The sequence below is a fragment of the Neofelis nebulosa genome, chromosome 2 (assembly GCF_028018385.1).
Source record: "Neofelis nebulosa isolate mNeoNeb1 chromosome 2, mNeoNeb1.pri, whole genome shotgun sequence".
NCBI classification, from domain to species: domain Eukaryota; kingdom Metazoa; phylum Chordata; class Mammalia; order Carnivora; family Felidae; genus Neofelis; species Neofelis nebulosa.
The window spans coordinates 125,640,902-125,662,400 of record NC_080783.1 but is presented as its reverse complement, the minus strand read 5'-3'; the positions used below and the strand labels follow the sequence as shown (position 1 = coordinate 125,662,400).

Below are 21,499 nucleotides of genomic sequence, written 5' to 3'. Positions count from 1 at the left end.
CTGTTGGTTAAAACAGTGCATGGCATTGGAGTCTGCACTCAATAAATGTTAGTTATTTTTATTATTGTTTATAGTATTTGAAGGTGAATAACTATTTGTCTAATCTCGCAAAACCACCTGAGGAATCACTATAATGACAGAAAAATCATTAAGTGGATAATTATCAGCTAGAGACAAGTTTTACAACAGAAAGTGCAACACAAAATTATTCCTTTTATAATAGCACCAAAGGGGCACCTAGGTGGCTCAGGTGGACAAACATCCAACTTGAGCTCAGGTCATGATCTCATAGTTCATGAATTGAAGCCCCACATCAGGTTCCTGTTGTCAGTACAGAGGCTGCTCCTTCTCTCTCTGCACCTCGCCTGCCCGTATTCTCAATCCCTCTCAAAAATAAAGAAACATTTTAAAAAATGACTTTACAATAGCACCAAAAGTAAAAAATGTGCAATTTTAATCACTGCAACTGTGTAACTTTCCTAAAGGGTCAGAGAATGAAAACATACACACAAGCGCACACACAGTTTTTGGACAATAAAACACAACATCATCAAGATGTCAATACTCCCCAAATGAATGTATTAATTTAATGTGATTCCAATGAAAATGTCAGTGCATTTCATTTTGGAATAGGGTAAAATGACTCTAAAACACACTTAAGAGAATGCATGGGAGTCAATCAGGAAGTCCTGTGGTACAGGAGGAGTGGGACAAACAGTAACAGATATTTAAATGGACTTACAGAAGCTACAGTCATTACAACAGTGTGGCTCTGACTCAGGCATAAACACTGATCCGTGAAAGTGGACAGAGTCCATGAACATTTAATGTAAAAAAATATATTATTATATATATATAAAATAAATATTATGTATATATATAACACATATATTTTAATGTAAACATTATATATGCATACACAATGTAAAAGTGAAGTTTTTAATTCCTGTAGAAAGAATTGTTCAATAAACAGTGCTAGTAAAAGTGAATATTCAAATAACTTCTAGATGCTTTCCCTGGTCCCTGCTTGTTCCCTACCATTTATATTTAAGCCATTCACAGAGCATTAAACCAATACACCAGAGCAGATCACTCCACTGTTTCAAGCCTGATAGTGGCTTCCCAACCATAACCTTCCCTTAGGTTAACTCCCTTCCTCATCTCATACCAGACCATTCTCACCTGTGCCAAGAAGTACACTGTTGACCTGGGGCTTAGGTTCCCCTAGATTTTCACAAAGCTAGTTCCCTGTTTACTCAGATTTCTTGGTTAAGGACATGTCTCCAGAGCACCCTACCTTCATAGACCACCTAGTCTTTCTCTGTCAGAACACTTTGTTTTGAGGCTTTGTATAGCATTATTACTAGCTGATATTTTCCCTATTTATTCATATATTTGTGAGTAGTATTGTCTGCCCCCTCCCATTAAAGAGTATGATTTAGCCCAATTTTGTTGTTCTATTCCCAACAATATCTAGAACAGTGCTTGATACACACATGGTTGTTAATAAATATTTGAGGAACGAATAAAAGAGAATAAGCTGAGTAACCATGTAGGAGCAAACATACTTTTATATTTCTTCTCATTTTATGTAAAATGTTTTCTTCTATTCAGAAGTTTTAAATGTAAAACATGGCAGGGGGAGGGTAGGGTACCAGATGTTTAAAAATAGGCAAATAGGGGTGCCTGGGGTGGCTCAGTTGGTTAGGCATCTGACTCTTGATTTTGGCTCAGGTCATGACCTCACGTGTTCGTGAGTTCAAGCCCTGTGCATATTAGGCTCCACCCTGGCAGTGGGGAGCCTGCTTAGGATTTTCTCTCTCCGCTGCTCCCCATTTGCCGGTGCATACAGGCTCACGTGCATGCTCTCCCTCTCCCCCTCACTAAATAAATACATAAATCTTATAAAAATTTAAAAAAACTTAAAAATTTTAAACGTTTACTTATTTTTGAGAGAGAGACAGACCGTGAGTCAGGAAGGATCAGAGAGAGATGGAGACACAGAATCCGAAGCAGGCTCCAGGCTCTGAGCTGTCAGCACAGAGCCCTACATGGGGCTTGAACTCATGGACCACGAGATCATGACCTAAGCAAAGTCTCATGCTTAACAACTGAGCCACCTAGGCGCCACCCCTCTTTCTGGTTTTTTGATGTTTATTTTTGAGAGAGACAGAGTGCGACTGGGGGAGGGGCACATAGGGAGGGAGACACAGTATCCGAAGCAGGCTCCAGGCTCTGAACTGTCAGCGCAGAGCCCGATGCAGAGCTTGAACTCATGAACCATGAGATCATGACCTAAGCTGAAGTTGGACTCTCAACTGACTAAGCCACCCAGGCACTGCCCCCCACCCCAAATTTTTCTTCCAAAGAAAAGTCAACAGAAAAAAATTGGCAACAGATTATTTGGAGGGATGGGGACTGGGAAGTTATTGTTTAATGGGGTCAGAGTTTCAGTTCTGCAAGATGAAAACAGCTCTGAAAATGGATGGTAGAAATGGTTGCAAAACAATGTGAATATAGTTAATACCACTAAACTGAACACTTAAAAGATGGTTAGGAAAGTAATTTTATGTTATGTGTATTTTCACAAATGTAAAAAAAAATTTGGAAAAATAACTGTGTCTTATGCAAAGGGACAATAATTTAACATGTAAAGTTACTACACATTATTCTTAAACAAGTACACAAAAGCCATTAATAAGAATTTTGTACAAAGACAACAAAAAAACCCCAAATACACAGCCACAGACAAATTAAAAATATTTACTTTCCCAATAATCAAAAGAGATTTAAATTAAAACGAGGAGAAGACACCATTCATCTGATGAAATGATTTTTAAAAAAGATAATATCCTATTTTTGCCAAGGCTGTATCCCCTCTCACATGATGGTAGAGCTCTTAGTGAGCATGACCTTTCTGGAGGGCAATTTAGCTTATATGTATTTTTCAAAAAAATAGCAGTTCCACTTTTACAAAGTTATCCTAAGAAAATATTCATGTTCATAAAGGACTATTAATGTAATACTGTTTACTAACAGTAAGAAAATGCAAAAAAACCCCAAAAAACAAAAATTAAACCCTAAATATTGAACAATTAACTAAGAGACTGGTCAAATAAAATTATGGTATATATTAGGGAGCCTGTTTGGCTCAGTCAGTAGAGCATATGACTCTTGATCTCAGGGTCGTGAGATCTTTGCATACAGCTTAATAAAAAAAAAATTTTAGCATATATCTATTCAATGGAATATTGTTATCAGAATATTTAATGACATGGAAAGATGTTCATGGTATCTTGGTAAGTGAAAAAAAAAAGGTTACAAAACATAATCTTATCATTTTTTGTATTAAAAGGCATGTACACAGAAAAAAGTATGGAAAGACATACATTAAAATGTTAACAGTCACATCCTCTGGATTGTGAAGTTATAAGTAATCTTTATTATACTCATCAGCAGTTCATTATTTTAATCTGGCTATCAAAAAAGGCAGAAGGGAGTTATTAAGTGGATCTTTTATCCCTCAGAAATGTATCTGGACATTCTGTCAGATAATTCCAGCTTTATGTTTTATGCTCTCCTGCTCCAATAGAAGGCTATTCCCTGTGTGAGGAAGAGGTAATGAGAAAGAGTAATAACCAATGATCAACCTTGCAAGAAGTTGCCTGACACATTTTATCTACCACCATTGACTATTCTTAGGACAAGAGATGCTATCATCTCTTTGATTCATTCATTCAACAATGAACACATACTGTATGATAGCAATTTTCTTTAAAAGTTTGATTTTCGGGGCACCTGGGTGGCGCAGTCGGTTAAGCGTCCGACTTCAGCCAGGTCACGATCTCGCGGTCCGTGAGTTCGAGCCCCGCGTCAGGCTCTGGGCTGATGGCTCGGAGCCTGGAGCCTGTTTCCGATTCTGTGTCTCCCTCTCTCTCTGCCCCTCCCCCGTTCATGCTATGTCTCTCTCTGTCCCAAAAATAAATAAAAAAACGTTGAAAAAAAAATTAAAAAAAAAAAAATAAAAGTTTGATTTTCTAGTACCCTTAAAAGTATTTATATAGCTCTTCAAAATGATAATCAAGTAATTTCCATAAGGAAGGAATTTCACTCAAAAGATCTGAAAGATGAATGTAAGTGAAAAGCAAATAGCCAGTAATAAACTAATGCTTGAAAATGAACCAACAGCAACTCACCTCCAATGACTCCAACACACAAGTAAAGTTCCTGAACGGTATTACAGAAAGAAGCTGCAATCAAACCACAGCCTGATAAACAGCCACCAGCAATCATGATTGGACGACTGCCATATTTATTCACCAGGATACTGCTGATAGGACCTGGGAGAGAACCAGAAATTTAGTAGCATAGAAGAAAGGAACCAACTCCTGCACATCTATACAAGGCATTAATGACACTAAATGACAAGTTCTCCAAAATAAACAGAAAACAACAAAAGACGATGGTTAAGAATATTGCTTTCTATAATTATTTCATAGTCAAATTGTATTAGAAATAAAGATGCTAAAAATCATCACTGTGTGCCTTCTACATCTATAAATGTTGGACAGAATTTTGCTAAAATATAAAAGGGCTCTGGTCTCTCCTCGGTCTTCTTCTTATAAGGCAGAACTGGCTGAAAACACCTTGGTAATGGATGTTTGTAGGCTTGTTGTCATATCTAGGATATGATCAACGTATTTTAATAAGTTTGCTCCGTTTTCATTTTTTGGACAGGCACTCTGACATGATGAGATGATTTTAGAGTATTATTTATACATTATCATAAATGCAGTTTGTGTCATATTTTTAAAAAAGAAAAAAATGAAAATGACCAATATTTTTTCCAAGTTTAAGTAATTTTTCAATTAGGAAATCTAACTTTAAAACAAAAAAAAACTGCTCTCAGTTTTACCTACATGTCTCAGGTACTGAATTGAGTCTTTCTTTCAGAGTTAACTTGGCTCCTTGCCTATATTACTGTTTCATGGTAACAATACTGTGGGGAAAAAAGCTTGTGGGAGATTAAGTCAAATAATGGTCAAAATATCTTGGGTCTAACAACTCAAGAAGATAGAAAATAGAGTGTTATTCTGAGAAAATCAGATTAAAAACAAAAGAAAATCTGATTAAATTTCCTCTGCTAAACAGATGAATACCAAAATATCAGCTTTTCTTGAACATGAGAGAAGGAACCAAATAAAATTTGAAGTATCATAAGGATCAGGAAGAAAAAGATTTGTTGTATTTATCAGTTTTCAAATATGAATATCAAATGGCCTCTCCTTACTTGCTACAAATAGGTATAATCTGTAAGTCCTTTTACCAAACTTTTAAATGTTAATTATAAGAAAGTCTTATCCAAACCAATGTTTTAAAAGCTGTAACACAATTCTTAAGTAGACTAACAGTATTTCTAATTACACTGAATGACACTCATTGAATTTCATTTATGTATAAGAATACTTATGTCTCTACTTCATGGATATGGACTTGTGGGAACGACACCTTTGTTTACCTGACACTGTACCTCGTCTGCCTGGAAAAGGTAGATGACTGCAAACAGAAAGGATCACTGCAATGCATCAGTAGGGAAGGGGACACAAGGATATGATCTGCTGTTTGAACACTGCAAAGTCACAAAGCTACTGAAAACCAAGTTTCAAATCCAGCCCGTTTCTCCCCATTACATGCACTCTATGTGTGTGGAACTAAGCTACAAAGCAGAAGTCATATAAATCATGTTTCTCTTCTATTAGCACAGTAAATTCTGACCTTCTTCTGTTCATTCTATAATTAGTTCCCTAGAAGACAGTCTACTTTTTAAAACAAATATACAGTGTATGTATTCAGAATATACTACTGGTTATATGTTGACATATTCTATTTCCATAAACACTATGGAAAATTCTGCAGTTACTTATATTGTAGTACTACACTCAAAGTTGCAGGATGATACAATTAAAAGGTCAGGCTCTGACCCCAGGGAATCCAAATTCAAATTATGGTATGTATGCAAGAAGGAATCAAACCTTTTGACATCCTAGTGTTTCAGAGTACTCACTAAGTCTATCTCAGGGGCTGGTTCCAGAAATGGCTGCTAGGAGAGACTTCAGGCTCAGCTTGAATTTGTATAAAAATTTTTCATTGACCTTCTAAGTCACTTCATGAAAATATCAGACCATGGCTGGTTTGGAAATAATTTGAATTTATAGCTTATGTAAGATGAAATAATTAAAGGGGCGCCTGGATGACTCAGTCAGTTAGTTAAATGTCCGACTCCTGATTTTGGCTCAGGTCATGGTCTCACAGTTCATGAAACTGAACCCTGCATCAGGCTATGCACTGACAGTACGGAGCCTTCCTTGGATTCTCTCTCCCTCTTTCTCTGCCCCTCCCTGGCTAGCGCTCTCTCTGTCAAAAAATAAACATAAAAAAAGATAAAATAATTAAATACTGGAAGAATATTCATGAAATATTTCCATATAAATTCCATATAAATTTCCATATACATTCTGTATAGTCAGAATTACAAAGATCAAAATAACTGCCACATCGTTGATTCTGTGAATTAGAAGTTAATACTGTAAAGCCCACAATATTAAAGTAGGGATGTCAAAATGACGTTAGTGTGAAACTGAAAATATGCAAATTTACACTTTCACGTTTAAAAAAAAAAAAACTCAAGTAAATAAATCAGGAGTAGGCAACTAAGATTTCCTCCCTTAAAAATACACTTACGCTCTAACAAGCATCAGTATGTATCTCTGAACCAAAGCATTAAAAAAGCCCACTAAACCACTCATAGGTCAAAACATATTAGTGTTGAGGGTGTGGCCCAAATACAGAAGTTACAGAATTATGGCAGTTTAAAAACTGATGATAATTCTTAGGGGATATACCACTGAGGAGCCAATCAAAACAAAATAACCCATTTAGGAAAAATTCCACCACAGGCTCTCAATAGGCAATTTGTCTTTCAGAGTTATTTCAGGAAGGATGGCCCCAATTAGCTATCATTAAAAATAGAGAGGGGTACAGTTCATAGGCCTATTATAACACGAATTCAGAGAAAATGTGCTAGTTATCTCTGGGTGAGGACAAAGAAGGAACTGTTTTCCCAGAAGAAAGTGTCATGTGCAATTAGCACAACTGACATCACTTACTTTTGATGCAAAATACAAGTGGCTCTCAAGCTCTGTGACAGCTCCAAATTGCAACATGTGAAACCTCTGGTTCATCCTCAGCTCAACACACATTGAACACACACCTGGAGTACTTCTGGATAATACTTATGCCAAAAATTTCTTCAAGCCATCATAGTCAAAACCTGATTTGAAAATTCAGGCACATGGAGTTCAAAGCCTCTAAAACTACTGGCTCTTACAATCTAAATAATGTCCAAAGTCCCTTTTGGTTTCTCTGAATTTATAAAAAGAAAATAACTACTACAATATAGCACTTAGGCTCTCTTAAAAGTACTTAAACAAAACAGGCATACCTTCAAAATTCAAAAGGCATAAAAAGATACGCAGTGAAAAAAGAAGCCTTCCCACTCCTGTTCCAAGTCACCCAATTCACCTCTCTGTAAGGCCACTAGGTTACCTGTTTTTTCTGTGCATGAAATTATATACTTAATTAAATTAGGACTTCAACTATTTACTGTTTCAGAAGTTTATGTTATTGTCTCAGTTGGATTATGAACTCCCCAAAGGCAGGAATCAGGATCAAGTGTTCTCTGTCACTCACAAGACCTAGCCTAGAGGAGGTGGGGTGGAGAGAAAAAAACAAACAAACAAGACCCAGCCTAGGGTGAAATATGTGCCTAGTGCTTAATATTGGTTCAATCTGCCACCAGGTTAGAAGCCCAAGGCTAAAGTTTTACAGTTGAAGTATAGAATCTTTATATCGGCTGGCTATTAAGGAGCTACATGTGAAAATAAGCTAAGGTACTAAACTGCCACCAAAAAATAGTATTAACAGAGGTGAAAGCTTGGCTAAATAAGCACCATGAGACACTGTCAATCTCAGTAAATAAATACACTTGGCTTTAGAATCTCTCACTAAGCAACTATACATTTTAAGTATTATGGAAGGTTTTGACTTCTACACGTTACATTGTGATTTGATGTTCCAAGGTGAAACAAACTATTTTAAATGATGTTAAGTAAGCAACTTACTCTCCGTATCTCCTTTACAACATGTCAAGGAAAACAGAAAGGAAAAAGTGATGAAACTTAAGCTAAAATTTAAGTTTAAGGCAAAGCTGAAATGCTTTTTAAAAAATTCTTTTAATGTTTATTTATTTTTGACAGTGCGAGCGGGAAGGCAGCAGAGAGAGAGGGAGACACAGAATCTGAAGCAGGCTCCAGGCTCTGAGCTGTCAGCACAGAGCCCGATGCGGGGCTCGAACCCACAAACTGTGAGACCACGACCTGAGCCAAAGTCGGATGCTTAACTGACTGAGCCACTCAGGTGCCCCCGAAATGCTTTTAGGACAAATAACATCACAAGGAACAAGGGGAAGATTTTATTCAGTTCTTTAATGCTAATGCCACGAAAAGATTTTATCTGAGACTTTGAACCATGCTACTATTCAGGTGAGCCTGATTTATTTCAATTCTCCCAACATCAATTTAAGAAAAACCTTCATGTTTACATCTCAAGAATCTAGCAGAGAGCAAGAAGAAAAACCAGTTGTGCACATGTCATTTTTCTGAGCGCTTTTTAAAGCTCAATGATTAGGAGCTAGACCAAATCACAGCTCCTCACAGTTTCTCATTTCTGTTTCAGAATACTACAGGGGAACAAACAGAGCAAGAGTTGTCATGGTTAACAAGAATGAAAAATATGAATAAAACAGCAGGCCTTGGGGGTTCTTACCTCCACCATACATGACAGCCAACATGATTGAAGATATCCAGGACACTTCACTGGTGGTGGCATTGAAGATACCTTCAATTTCTTTGAAGAACACAGTAATGGATTTGGGAAACGCATAAGAGAAGCCAATGGAAATGAAGGCTCCAACTACTACTGCCCACCCCCAGCCTCCATCTGGGGGAGTATATCCAACTGGACCTCCAATTGCTGGTGGCATTTTATGTGTAGATGGATTCCAAAATGCAGTTCAAATCCAAATATCTGAAAAATATAAAATTAAAATACCATGTCAACAATAAAGCACTCCCACCAGCAAGGCACTTGCACACTTCATGGCCAGCTCTCAAGTAACTGAATTGTTTTTCAATATTACTTTTCCAATAGAGATTATCTTCTAAGGGCATTATCAGAAAAAGAGTCTTAGAGCCATGGTATTGCCCATAGTTTTTAGTAGGAAAACAGCTCCTTACCATTTAAGGAACCATAACGGAAATAAACCCTGTTCAATAAATATAGCCTTTGTATTTCAAGTAAGCCTACTTGTTTTAGAAGTTAATATAATTCCTCAAATTATTGTGAATAACTAAATGCCTCATTTGATTTATCTGCATGCAAAATCCACGTAACACATGCCACACACAAGTTTCAAGTTTTAAAACAGACTTTTATAAGTTTTCCCCTTTCCCAAAATGTATTCTTCAATACTACTTTCTTTTTACTTTCTCTTATATGCTGACAGAATATTAGGAAGTGGGTACCCAAGTCACCAGATACATAGCAATTTGCAAAATAGATCATTCTGAACACACAAGAATTTCATTTAATGGGCTGGAAAATTATCTCAGAAATGTTTCTTTTTATTTATCTAATTGCTTTGACTCAAGATATTTTTTTCCATTATATGACAAGAAAAGCCCCTAAACAATAGTTCAGTCAAGTATCGTTAAATCCACAAATTGAACTATGATGTCAAAAGATGATACTTCAAATTAAAAATTGTCCCCTTTTCTTGAAGTGACCTAGTACTAATGAATAGTATGGTTAGAAAATGCAACTTTCGGGGTGCCTGGGTGGCTCAGTTGGTTAAGCGTCTGACTTTTGGTTTCAGCTTAGATCATGATCTCATGGTTTGTGGGATCAAGCCCTGCACTAGGCTCCGTGCTGACAGCGTGGAGCCTGCTTGGGATTTCTCTCTCTCTCTCTCTCTCTCTCTCTCTCTCTTTCTCTCCTCCCTCTCCCCCCCCCCCCACTCCATCTGCCCCTCCCTTGCCCACATGCTCTCTCTCAAAATAAATAAATAAACTTAAAAAAAAAAAAAAAAAAAAAGAAAATGCAACTTCCTGTTAAATTATGAATAAGAAGATACGAGTGAAAGGAAACAATCAACAAAACTAAAAGGCAGCCTACGGAATGGGAGAAGACATTTGCAAATGACTTATCTGACTAAGGGTTAGTATCCAAAATCTATAAATAACTTATCAAATTCAATACTCCCCCCAAAAAAACTCAGTTAAGAAATGAAAAGACATGAATAAACACTTTTCCAAAGAAGTCATCCAGATGGCTAACAGACACATGAAAAGATGCTCAATATCACTCATCATCAGGGAGATACAAATCAAAACCATGATGAGATATCACCTCACACCAGTCAGAATGGCTAAAATTAACAACACAAGAAACAACAGGTGTTGGCGAGGATGTAGAGGAAAGGGAACCCTCTTGCACTGTAGGTGGGAATGCAAACTGGTGCAGCCACTGTGGAAAACAGTATGGACATTCCTCAAAAAACTGTTTCTTCCAATCCATCTGAACACTTCAAATAGGATTTAAGAAATGAATGTTGCAGGATAGGAAAAAAGTAGCCCATAGTGGAAGCTTCCCTAAAAGCAAGGACATAGGTTGTCTTTATTCACAAAGGACATAATTGTCCATATAGGCAATGCTAAAGAATATTAAGAAAAAGGTACTAGAACTAAAAATAAATTTAGGTTTCAGGATACAAGATTAATAAACAGAAATCATCTTTTTATAAACCAGCAATCAGAATTTTCAAGTAAAAAAATAACATTTACAACAGCATCAGAAAACTACTGAATAGGGATACATCTAATAATGTACAAGATGTATACACCGAAAACTATGAGATATTATTAAGAAATTAAAAAACAAAAAAAAAAATACAAAAGATAACCCATCCTCATGGTTTGAAAGACTCAATATTTAAATTAGGCAAATATTTCTAAAAGCATGTAACACATTTATTAAAAAGTATCTAGGGGCGCCTGGGTGGCGCAGTCGGTTAAGCGTCCGACTTCAACCAGGTCACGATCTCGCGGTCCGTGAGTTCGAGCCCCGCGTCAGGCTCTGGGTTGATGGCTCGGAGCCTGGAGCCTGTTTCCGATTCTGTGTCTCCCTCTCTCTCTGCCCCTTCCCCGTTCATGCTCTGTCTCTCTCTGTCCCAAAAATAAATAAAAAAAAAAAAACGTTGAAAAAAAAAAAAAAAAGTATCTAAATTGGATTTCAAGCTACAGGTTGGGAGAAAATATATATAAAATATATCCAACAAAAGACATGTCCAAATCTTTTATAAAAAGATCTTGTATGGCTCCGTAGTAAAAGACAAGAAACTCAAATAAAAATGGACAAAAGATTTGGGTAATTTATCAATATACATGAATAACCAAGAAGTACACGAAAAAATGATCAAAATTATTAGTCACTTGTGAAATGCAAATTATAATAAAGAGGTACTAATATAGGGGCACCTGGGTGGCTCAGTCGGTTAAGCATCCGACTTTGGCTCAGGTCATGATCTTGCAGTTAGTTCACAGGTTCAAGCCCCACATTGGGCTCTGTGCTGACAGCTAAGATCCTGGAGCCTGCTTCAGATTCTGTTTCCCTCTCTCTGCCCCTCCCCTGCTCGTGCTCTATCTCCGTCTCTCTCTCTCTCAAAAATAAACATTAAAAAAAAAGAGAGAGATACTAATATATATCTACTAGAATGACTAAAATTAAGACTGATAATACCAAGAGTTGGTGAGGATATGAAGCAAATGGAACCCTCTGTTGCGGGTGGTAAAGCAAAATGGTACAGCCAGGTTGGAAAACATTTTGGCAATTCCTTAAAAAGTTACACAAACATATGATCCAGCCATTACATCCCTAGGCATTATCCAAGAAATGAAAACATACATCTTCATAAAGACTTTTATGAGAATTCTCTAATAGCTTTATTCATAATAGCTCAAAACTGAAAACAATCCAAATATCCATCAACAAGTGAATGGAAAAACAAATCATGAGATAGCCATAAAATGGAATACTACTCTGCAATAAACAAAACTACTGATGCAAACAAGAACATGGGTGAATTGTAAAAATGTTCTGCTAAGTGAAAAAGGACTAGACCTAAAACTATATTCTATATGGTCACATTTATATCAAGTTCTAGAAAGGCCAAATTCTAATAATAGAAAACTTATCAGGGAGTGAAGAGAAGAGACTGACGGCAAAGGGGCATGAAAGAACTTTTCAGGGATATGTAAACACTCTTATGATTTGGCAGTAGTTACTCATCAAATTGTATATTTAAAACTGGCTAATTTTACTGTATGTACATAAAATTGATTTAAAAAAATAGTTCAAAGGCAGTGTCAAGGCAGATAAAATCTGTTTAGTGGCACATGGAGACAATACAAAAGCAAAAGATGATGGCAAGCAAATTTTCTCTCTTGGCCATCTGGTGGTTAAAAATAAGAGGAGGGGCGCCTGAGTGGCTCAGTCAGTTAAGTGTCTGACTTCAGCTCAGGTCATGATCTCATGGTTCATGGGTTTGAGCCCCGCATCCAGCTTTGTGCTGACAGCTCAGAGCCTGGAGCCTGTTTCAGATTCTGTGTCTCCCTCTCCCTCTGCCCCTCCCCTGCTCATGCTCTGTCTCTGAAAAATGAATAAACCTTAAAAAAAATTTTTTTTTAACAAGTAAGAAGAGGAAAAGGAAGAAGACAAGGAAGAGGAGATAGTGCTCTCTTCTGAGAATTCACAACTACAGGCCTGGGTGAGCTTATGGTTGGCAGGGCAATGTCTGTGGGAAATTTCTGTTGTTCTTCCAGAGATATGTTTGACTTTGCCAGTAAGATTTCCCACAGACAAAGCCCTGCCAAACATAAGCTGATGATCTAAAATTTCAAAACACTCAAGAACCAATTAACCATGAGTGAAGTAAAGCCAACTCAATATAGCTGGATTAGACACAAGAACTAAAGACAATGGTATATTTGAAATGATTAAAAGCATGAAATAAGAAATTAAGAACACTAAATAAAAACAACACATTAAAGACTATTAAAAGAGTAGTTGACTTGAAACAGAACTTCTAGAAATAAAAAGTGTACACAATGAAATTCATAACAGGTTAACCAGCAGACTGAACATAGCTAGAGAGACCATGAACCTGACGACAGGTTTGAAGAAAAGTCAATTAGGGGAGAGCTTTCTTCTCGATCTGTGAAAAATTTAGAAAAATAGACTTTAGAATGGGAGGATGTGCATACATCTAATGGAGATTTGGAAGAAGACAATGGAAAGAATGGGGAAGAAGCAATTTTCAAGAGTTAATGCCTATACCTATTCCAGCTTCGATGAATATGAACCTACAGTTTGAGGAAACTCAACCAGATAAAGAAAAAAAAACAAAACAAAAAACTACCAAGAAAATATAGATTACATAATCTGGAGATAATCACACTGACAAAACAGAATTCTCACTGATTTTGAAAAACTCTCAGCCACCATGTCTTCAAATATTTGTTCTTCCCTTTTCCCCTCCTTCCACTCCCTGAGACTCCAATTGGATGTGGACTGAACCTTCTCAAGGTATCTACTCTCTTTTTCTTCTGTGTTTTCCACCCTTAGTACAGTTCCATCCATACTGAGAATTTGAGGCTTGGATATTATCTTCCTCCAGAGATGATTTTCATTTACCTAAGGCTATATAAACCCAGAATCTCTTTAAGAATGTTTCAAGGACCAAGATGTTTTGTTCATCCAGATGACCTGAAATCACGTTGCAGTTCCTTTGAGGACTGGTTTATCTCAAATACACCCTTACTCCTATGGCACAGCCCTTTAGGATCCCAACCAAAAAGAACAGGATTTACCAGAGCTCTTACTCTTGGTGAGCCCTAGACTCCAAAATTTGTTCCTTTGGATCTCTGAAGCTTTCCAAAGCACTACTCAGGCTCCCAAGAGAGTTGCTCCTCCTTCTATAACCAGAAAGCTGCTGACCCCATAATCATATCACTATTGCCATAATTAGGAAGCCAGCAAAATAAGAAGCTGCCAAAAATCACGTTATCATCAAAATCAGGAAGTCGGCACAAAGGCTGTTAATATCTGCAGTTAGCTCAAGAACAATATGTACCTCCTATGACATCATCAAGATGGATCTCATGTGCTCTGCTCCTCAAAATCTCAAAGCCAATGAGTAGACATAGAGACCTCTGTTCTAATTTTGCCTTACAAATGTCAGATGATCTATATGACTGGCAGAATTTAAATCAAATTCAGAAATATAGTTGCAAGGGAACCTGAGAAATGAAGTTTAGCTTTAAAGCCTATGCAATATATTAATGTACACTAGAAAAGAGGATGTAATGGATGCTAAACACCATTTCCAAAATATACCTTAGACATATGCAGTATGATTTATGTAAAATCTAAATTATGTAAAACTATGTATGTATACACACACATATCTCCATACCAGTGTCTTCATAAAAAGTGTACATTGATACTGTTATATACAGACATACACGAAATGGGTATATAAAAAAATGAAAAACTGTTACAAAAATTTCTAAATGCTTACTTACTGTCAGTATTTGTATTTATCTCATCATGGACTAGCAATATACAACAGACCAGCACTGATCTGTGGGCCATACTTAGTAGTGCTCCTTCAAAATTATCTGGGAGAAGTGATTCAAGAATGCTAGGAAGCTTTAAGAAAAAAAAAAAAAGAATGCTAGGCAAGGGCATCTCCTCCATATCCTCCTGGCATTGGAACTAGCCAAGATTGAGAGGATCAGATATAGACGGGAGGCCACCACAATTGTAAATTTGTTCTTATCAGGAGTTTCCCTTGGTTAATTCATCAGGATGGGTGAAATTATGCCACGATATAATTCCCAACCTATTCTTGTTCACTGGTGAAACAAACAGGGCTAATGAAAAGGTGAAGTGCCCAAGGAAATAAAGAACATACTGTCCCATTTCCCTTATAGAAGAGGTTTAGACGGTATGAGAGGACATCTCCAAGAGTTATTCACAACCTCACTAGAGTTGCAGATAGGTCCTAATCTGATGCATAATTCTCCCTTCTCTAAGAATATTGTTTGCACAGCAAGAATTGCTGGCTTCTCTGGATTTCAGGTACTTCGCCTATCCGAGGATCCATAGCTTGTTCTCTATGTGAGAACAGTGTCAACATTCTAAAGTAATATTCTTTTCCTTGGAACTGTAGTCTTTAGTTTTACTCAGTGTGCACATCATTATATGACACATCATTACTTGACTCTATAGTTTGCCTTAAGGTTCACTCTTGGTGTTGTACATTCTATGTCTGGACAAATTTATAATGATATGTATCCATCATTATAGTACATAATAAGTACTTTCATGGCTCTAAAAATCTTTTGTGCTCCCTCTATTCATCCCTCTCTCCTCTTTAACCCCTGGCAACCACTGATCTTTTTATTGTCTCCATAGTTCTGTCTTTTCCAGAATTCCATATAGTTGGAATCATACAGTATGCAGACTTTTCAGACTGGCTTCTTTCACTTAGTAATAAACATTTAAGTTTCCTCTAGGTCTTTTCATAGCACATTTCTTTTTAGTGCTATATAATAATATTCCATTATCGGCAGGTACCAGTTTGTTCACTTACTGACAGAATCTTGGTTCCAAGTTTTGGCAGTTGTGAATAAAGCTGTGTAACCTCTATATGCAGGGTTTTGTGCATATAGAAAATAACCTACTGCCTTGTATATTAATTTTAGATCTAAAGTTTATTATTAAGCTTAGGTTACATATAATATAATTTCTGGCATATTATATGTTGTAGTCTATGCACTTCAAATAGATTTCAAAATTTTGGCACTAAATATTTAGCCCAATTTATAGAAAATACCATATAATCTAACTGGCCAGTCCATTTTTAAACCAGTCAAGCAAAACAGATTTCTGTCAAAGTCATACCTCATTTTAATTGAAATAAATGTATTGACCCACATCCTGTGGTAACTATTTCATTTTTAAAATCTAACTTAAAAAACAGAGAGGAAAGGAGTTTGTCATCCAGAAGGAATAAAGTCCTGCCTCCTCCAATATTTCTCACCTAACCCCTCTTTGGATTTCTGTCATAAGACTCTCTCTGGGACAATGCATTCTGCAATTTTCTTTTGTTTGGGGATTCCAGAGACTTTGATAGTCTGGGGCAATGAGCCACAGTAAGAATTAGGATAAGTCAAAGATATACTTTTCTTTCATAGTGGGGTTAAGGGCTTTTAGATAAAACAAACTGAAAAAGGAAAGGAGAAAACTTCAGGCATCCATTTTCAGGAGACATGATTTTTAGTTTAGAGTACATCTGAATCTGAAAATCTGAAGAATAATTCCCTTAAAAATATAACCCAGTTTAAAGATTAAAGATCTTTGTCCTAGGGCATTTACCTATGATTCAGGTGGGATAAAAATATTTACAAATTGATGCTTCCTAAAATTTCTATTGGAATAAATATAATAAAAAGTTATTTAACAGCTCAGTTCTGCTAAAGGAAACAGTCTTGATTCTAAAATTATATTAAACAGAACTGCTCCAAACATTAGTTTCATGAGTTTTTCCTCACTTAAGTATGAAAAAAGAGAAAAGCACATGAAATTTTTCAAAGAACCACTAAAAAGATTAGCTCACCCCAGATTGTTTACACACATAGACATCCATGCAGATGGCAAAGCTATTTAATGCATCAAGCTCTGACTCGAAAAGCTAATACGTGCTGGACGTGATTAAACTTTTAGCATAGCTGCCAGCTATGATTTGTCCCGGTTAGTTAAAGCAGTTACAATTTTTAGTCACTAAGACTTGCCTCATCAAGTTAAAAATACCTTATTCCACAGTGTCAAAAATTTAAAACTTCAAGAAACTTAAAAAAAAAAAAGATTCAGAAGTTAACAAGAAGTCTAAAAAATTAGAGTATACAAACTGTGAAAACACTTCAAAAAACCAGATATAGATTCAACATAATTCTGCTACTATCTAACAAATGGCTCTCCTTATTAACTTAAAAATTCTGATGGCACCTAGTAAAAAATTGTGTAATGTCATTATTTAAATATAGTACTTCCTTTAAAAATAAAAAAAATTAAATATATTAGTTCCTTTTAAACTGACCATATCTCAGCTATAAGCATAAGGATTCATACAAAAAGTAAATTATGAGAACAGGGTCCCTTGCACAGTATTCAGAGCCCTGCTGAGAAAGAGTGCCCAAGTCTAGAGGGTAAAAGGGATTAAAGTTTAAGATTTTAATCCTTACAGTGTGCACAGTAGCCTTCCTATCAGCTAGCTATTATTTTATGACTCTCTAACAGTTCCCTGAAAATGATGGAGAGATTAAAAAAAAAGTGATATGGTGACGAGAAAGTTCTTCATCCCTTTGCCTTGTAAAGGACAATGAGAAACAACCTTAACTTCTTGGCAATGACTGTAGTGCAACAATCGCCTAATTTCTCTTCTAATTGTCTTCTGATTTATTTCCTTTTTTCATGACTCTCAGGAATTGTGCAAGTAAACTCATCTGGAAAGCTGAAAATTTTCTCCATACCCCCTGTGCTCTGCCCCCACTCCACAAGAGTTACAAAAGCCCTTGCAAATAGTACTACTCATTATGTTTCCTACACTTTTGAGATCAACGTTGAAAACAAAGCCTTTTTTTTAAAATGACAATGGCCAGTTTGTGAACTTAAAAGACGCAGAAAGTATCTAAAATCAATAATTTTAAAATAAATTGTTACTAAGTGTAGACTAGTTTAAGGTTTCGAATTTACATAGAAACATTCACATGGAAAATCCAGAAGGCTGATTTACTAAAGCTATTACTGCTAAAGTAGCTAAATTACTACTCATTACTACTGGCACTAGTCCAGCTTCATAGCTTACAGAACCACCCACCCCAAGGTAAATCCCAAGATTCAAGGTCTAGGAAGCCTCATCTTTTTACCCTCTTTTCCACTTGAAACTGAACAGAAAGAAACAAATGATTGTGAAGAAAGCAAAAACAGTAAAAAAACAAACATAAAGCACCAGTGAAAGCAGAACCATAACTATACTATTGTTGGCTAGCCAAATACTCAATAGTTATGAAATGCATGATTTTGATCAAACGGAATATAAAGAACCTAGAAAAATATAAACCTGGCTCTGCAAACTTCCAACTTATCACTTGAGGGTAAATCCAACTCGCATTGTAAGAAGTTAAATACACCACCCTTTTTTCCCCCTTAAGTTTATTTATTTATTTTGAGAGAGGGATAGAAAGAACCCCGAGGAGGTTCGACAGTGTCCACACAGAGCCCGACGCAGCTCAGGATTTCACCAGTGTAAGATCATGACCTGAGCCAAAACAAGAGTCAAGACACTCAACCAACTGAGCCACTCAGGCACCGCTAAATACACTATTCTTGAAGAGAAATGAACAGTTGCTTAAAGATTTTGGGTCTGTCCTTAATATATGAAAATTAACTCTAGATTATGCTTTTATTTAGCTCATATTAATAATCTCTAAAAATATCAATATTTTAATTACTAATAACTTCCAGATTTTTTATTATTTATATGCTCAGACTATCCTACCAATAAATATAAGATATATTTCTTTTTTAACACAACAGATCTCATAAGTTTTTGGTCTAAAGCCACCTTAAGCAGATACGTAATTGGACAAGGGAGTATTTTAGCAGCCTATTCAGATAATTGTGGATATTCTACATTGATCCTACACCAAAACTTGATAAATTATCATTTATCATTTCTTAGTGATTAGTTACAATGTGCAAACTCCAACCCTGAGTCTTGAGGGGGCCCTTGGGGGGGCCCATAAACCACACTTTGAGAGAATGGTAGGAGATGGTACAGAATGTACTATTTTTCTATTTTTCATTGTAAGTTGTAAATCTATTTAAACTATATACATGTATTTTATAATTTGATACAATTATAAGTATGTATATAACCTCTCGCTTAATAAGTAACTGGGAGCATGCCTGGGTGGCTCAGTCGGTTAAGCATCCAACTCTTGATTTTGGCTCAGGTCATGATCTTGAGGTTCATGAGATCAAGCCCCACACTGGGCTCTGCACTGACAGCTCACAGCCTGCCTGGGATTCTCTCTCTGCCCCTGCCTTTAGAGCACTCTCACTCCCTCTCTCACTAAACAAACAAATAATTTTAAAATAACTTTGAGTAAGTATGTCAAATCTTTGCTATTTTTTAGTCAGTCAAAAGAAAAAAATGTAATGCTTCCTTTAAGAGTTCTTTGTCTTACTAGGTATTCCCTGTCAATCCCTTAAAATATTTAGTCTCAAATACCATATGTAGTCTTGGAGAGTATTTTCTACCCAAACTGGGGAATTTTTTCTAAGTTTTTCCCAACAGAAAGCTCACACAATACATACTTGTCAGGAGGCTGAGCACCATGAAACAGATGAAACCTAACATTTGTAACTGTCCTCATTTCTATTGTGATCTAGAAAAGGGCTGCTGTTTTAAGTAAATGTATCATGTGCCAAAGGACATGTGATGAAATGGAGAGTGTATGTAGGATCTAAGGGCCCTTTCACCACCTAAATAAGACTGAAAGGGGGGGGGGGTGTCAGAAGTCAAGGGGCAAGAGTTTCTCCAACATAAACAACCAATACCCTTAATTTCCAGCTTTTCTGCCACCTCTTTGTCCACTGTGGTCTTATGTACAGATTGTTCAAGCATAACACTTTTCTATCTTTCCATGAAGGATCTTCTTTAAATACTAGTCAGCTACCATATGCTCAGCTGAGCAAAGCCACAAGGCTAAAATTTTTTGAAAAGGCAGAAATAAATATTTGTCAATAACATAGAGACATGGGGACATAAAGACTCACCACTGAGAAAGGTTTCCAGAGAATGGAATTTAGTGCCACCACTGAATGACAGGCATCGTAAATTTTCCTGGCTTGTTTTGTGAAATGGGTTTAAGTTTTCCTACAGGGCTTCCTGGCACTCAATATATCACCTTTTATATCAATATATCTATATAGCAACAGTTAGAACTACTTTTGCTGTACCATGAACAAAGCCAGGTAAGCAACTCAATGAATGACAAACATGGTATATTTTGGCTATTTCCAACTTCAACTAAATTCCATAAGAAACTACAAAATGCCCAAGACTTTAATATTAATAGTGAGTGAAAATCAATTTTTGCTTATATCTGCTTGAATGGGCCTACACTGATGCACTTCAAATTAATTTATCTTGACTTTGTTTAATGCTCTACAATAGCCCTATGAAGTTGCTATAGCAACCCAAATTTTTAAATGTCAATCCTAATTTCTTGTAGCTGTTTTAAAAGAGAGGATTAAAGTTTTGTAAGTACCACAGAGAACGGGTGAAACTGATCATATCTGCAAATGAACAAATATGCAAACTTAAAGGTAGTGAATATACATATATGAACATCTGTGTGTGTACGTGTGTATGTATACATATTTACTTATTTAATCTGCTTTTGTTAATCTCAGTTAATGTCATACGCAATCTGAATTATACCACTCTCAATTCTCCTTGTAAGAAAATGATTTCTGGCATCTATTCACCCAAATAAGCATAATTTTATGCAAGTGGATGGGGGAGGAAGTATGGTCCCTGTAATGTGTAGAAACTCTGAATCTGGGTTCTGGTTTCCCTGTTGAGGGTTAATTTTAGTATTTTATTTCTCTCTTGTCTCCATACCAGTGCAATTTCTTTCAAAAGTAATCTACTTGTAGACCCGCAGAATAGATGGGTTTATTTATTTTGAGAGAGACTAAGAGACTGTGAGACAGGGAAGGGCAGAAAGAAAGGAAGAATCTCAAGCAGGTTCCTTACTGTCAGAACAGAGCCTAACAGTGGGCTCAGACTCACAAAACTGTGAGATCATGACCTGACCTGAAATCAAGAGTCAGACACTCAACTGACTGAGCCACCCAGATGCCCCAATTAATATGCAGTTTATACTGAGAACAAGAGTTTTCAAAATAAAAAAGAGAAACCTCCACTTACTTTTAAAGTCTCATTTGCCAACTATTAGCATAATCAAACTAATGCCAATAAAAATATTTCTCCCTTTAATAATTAAAAAAAATTATTTTGTGAGAGACAGAGAGAGTGTGCACACGCACAAGTGGGGGAGGGGCAGAGAGCAGGAGAGACAGAATTCCATGCAAGCTCCATGCCATCAGCGAGAGCCAGATGTGGGGCTCGAACTCACCAACTGTAAGGTAATGACTTGAACCAAGATCAAGAGTCGATGCTTCACTGACA

General features: G+C 36.4%; 1 protein-coding gene across 2 annotated transcripts in view; it reads right to left on the bottom strand.

Annotated features, from left to right (window-relative positions):
- SLC16A1 (solute carrier family 16 member 1) overlaps positions 1 to 21,499 on the bottom strand; it is a 62,681-nt gene that overhangs the window by 8,771 nt on the left and 32,411 nt on the right. For both annotated transcript variants that reach the window (XM_058716176.1, XM_058716175.1), the window contains exons 2-3: positions 8,884 to 9,144; positions 4,197 to 4,340 (exon numbers count right to left, since the gene is read on the bottom strand). In XM_058716176.1, the coding sequence (XP_058572159.1) occupies positions 4,197 to 4,340; positions 8,884 to 9,100 (361 nt within the window). In that variant the 5' untranslated portion in view covers positions 9,101 to 9,144. The remainder of the gene's footprint in view (positions 1 to 4,196; positions 4,341 to 8,883; positions 9,145 to 21,499) is intronic.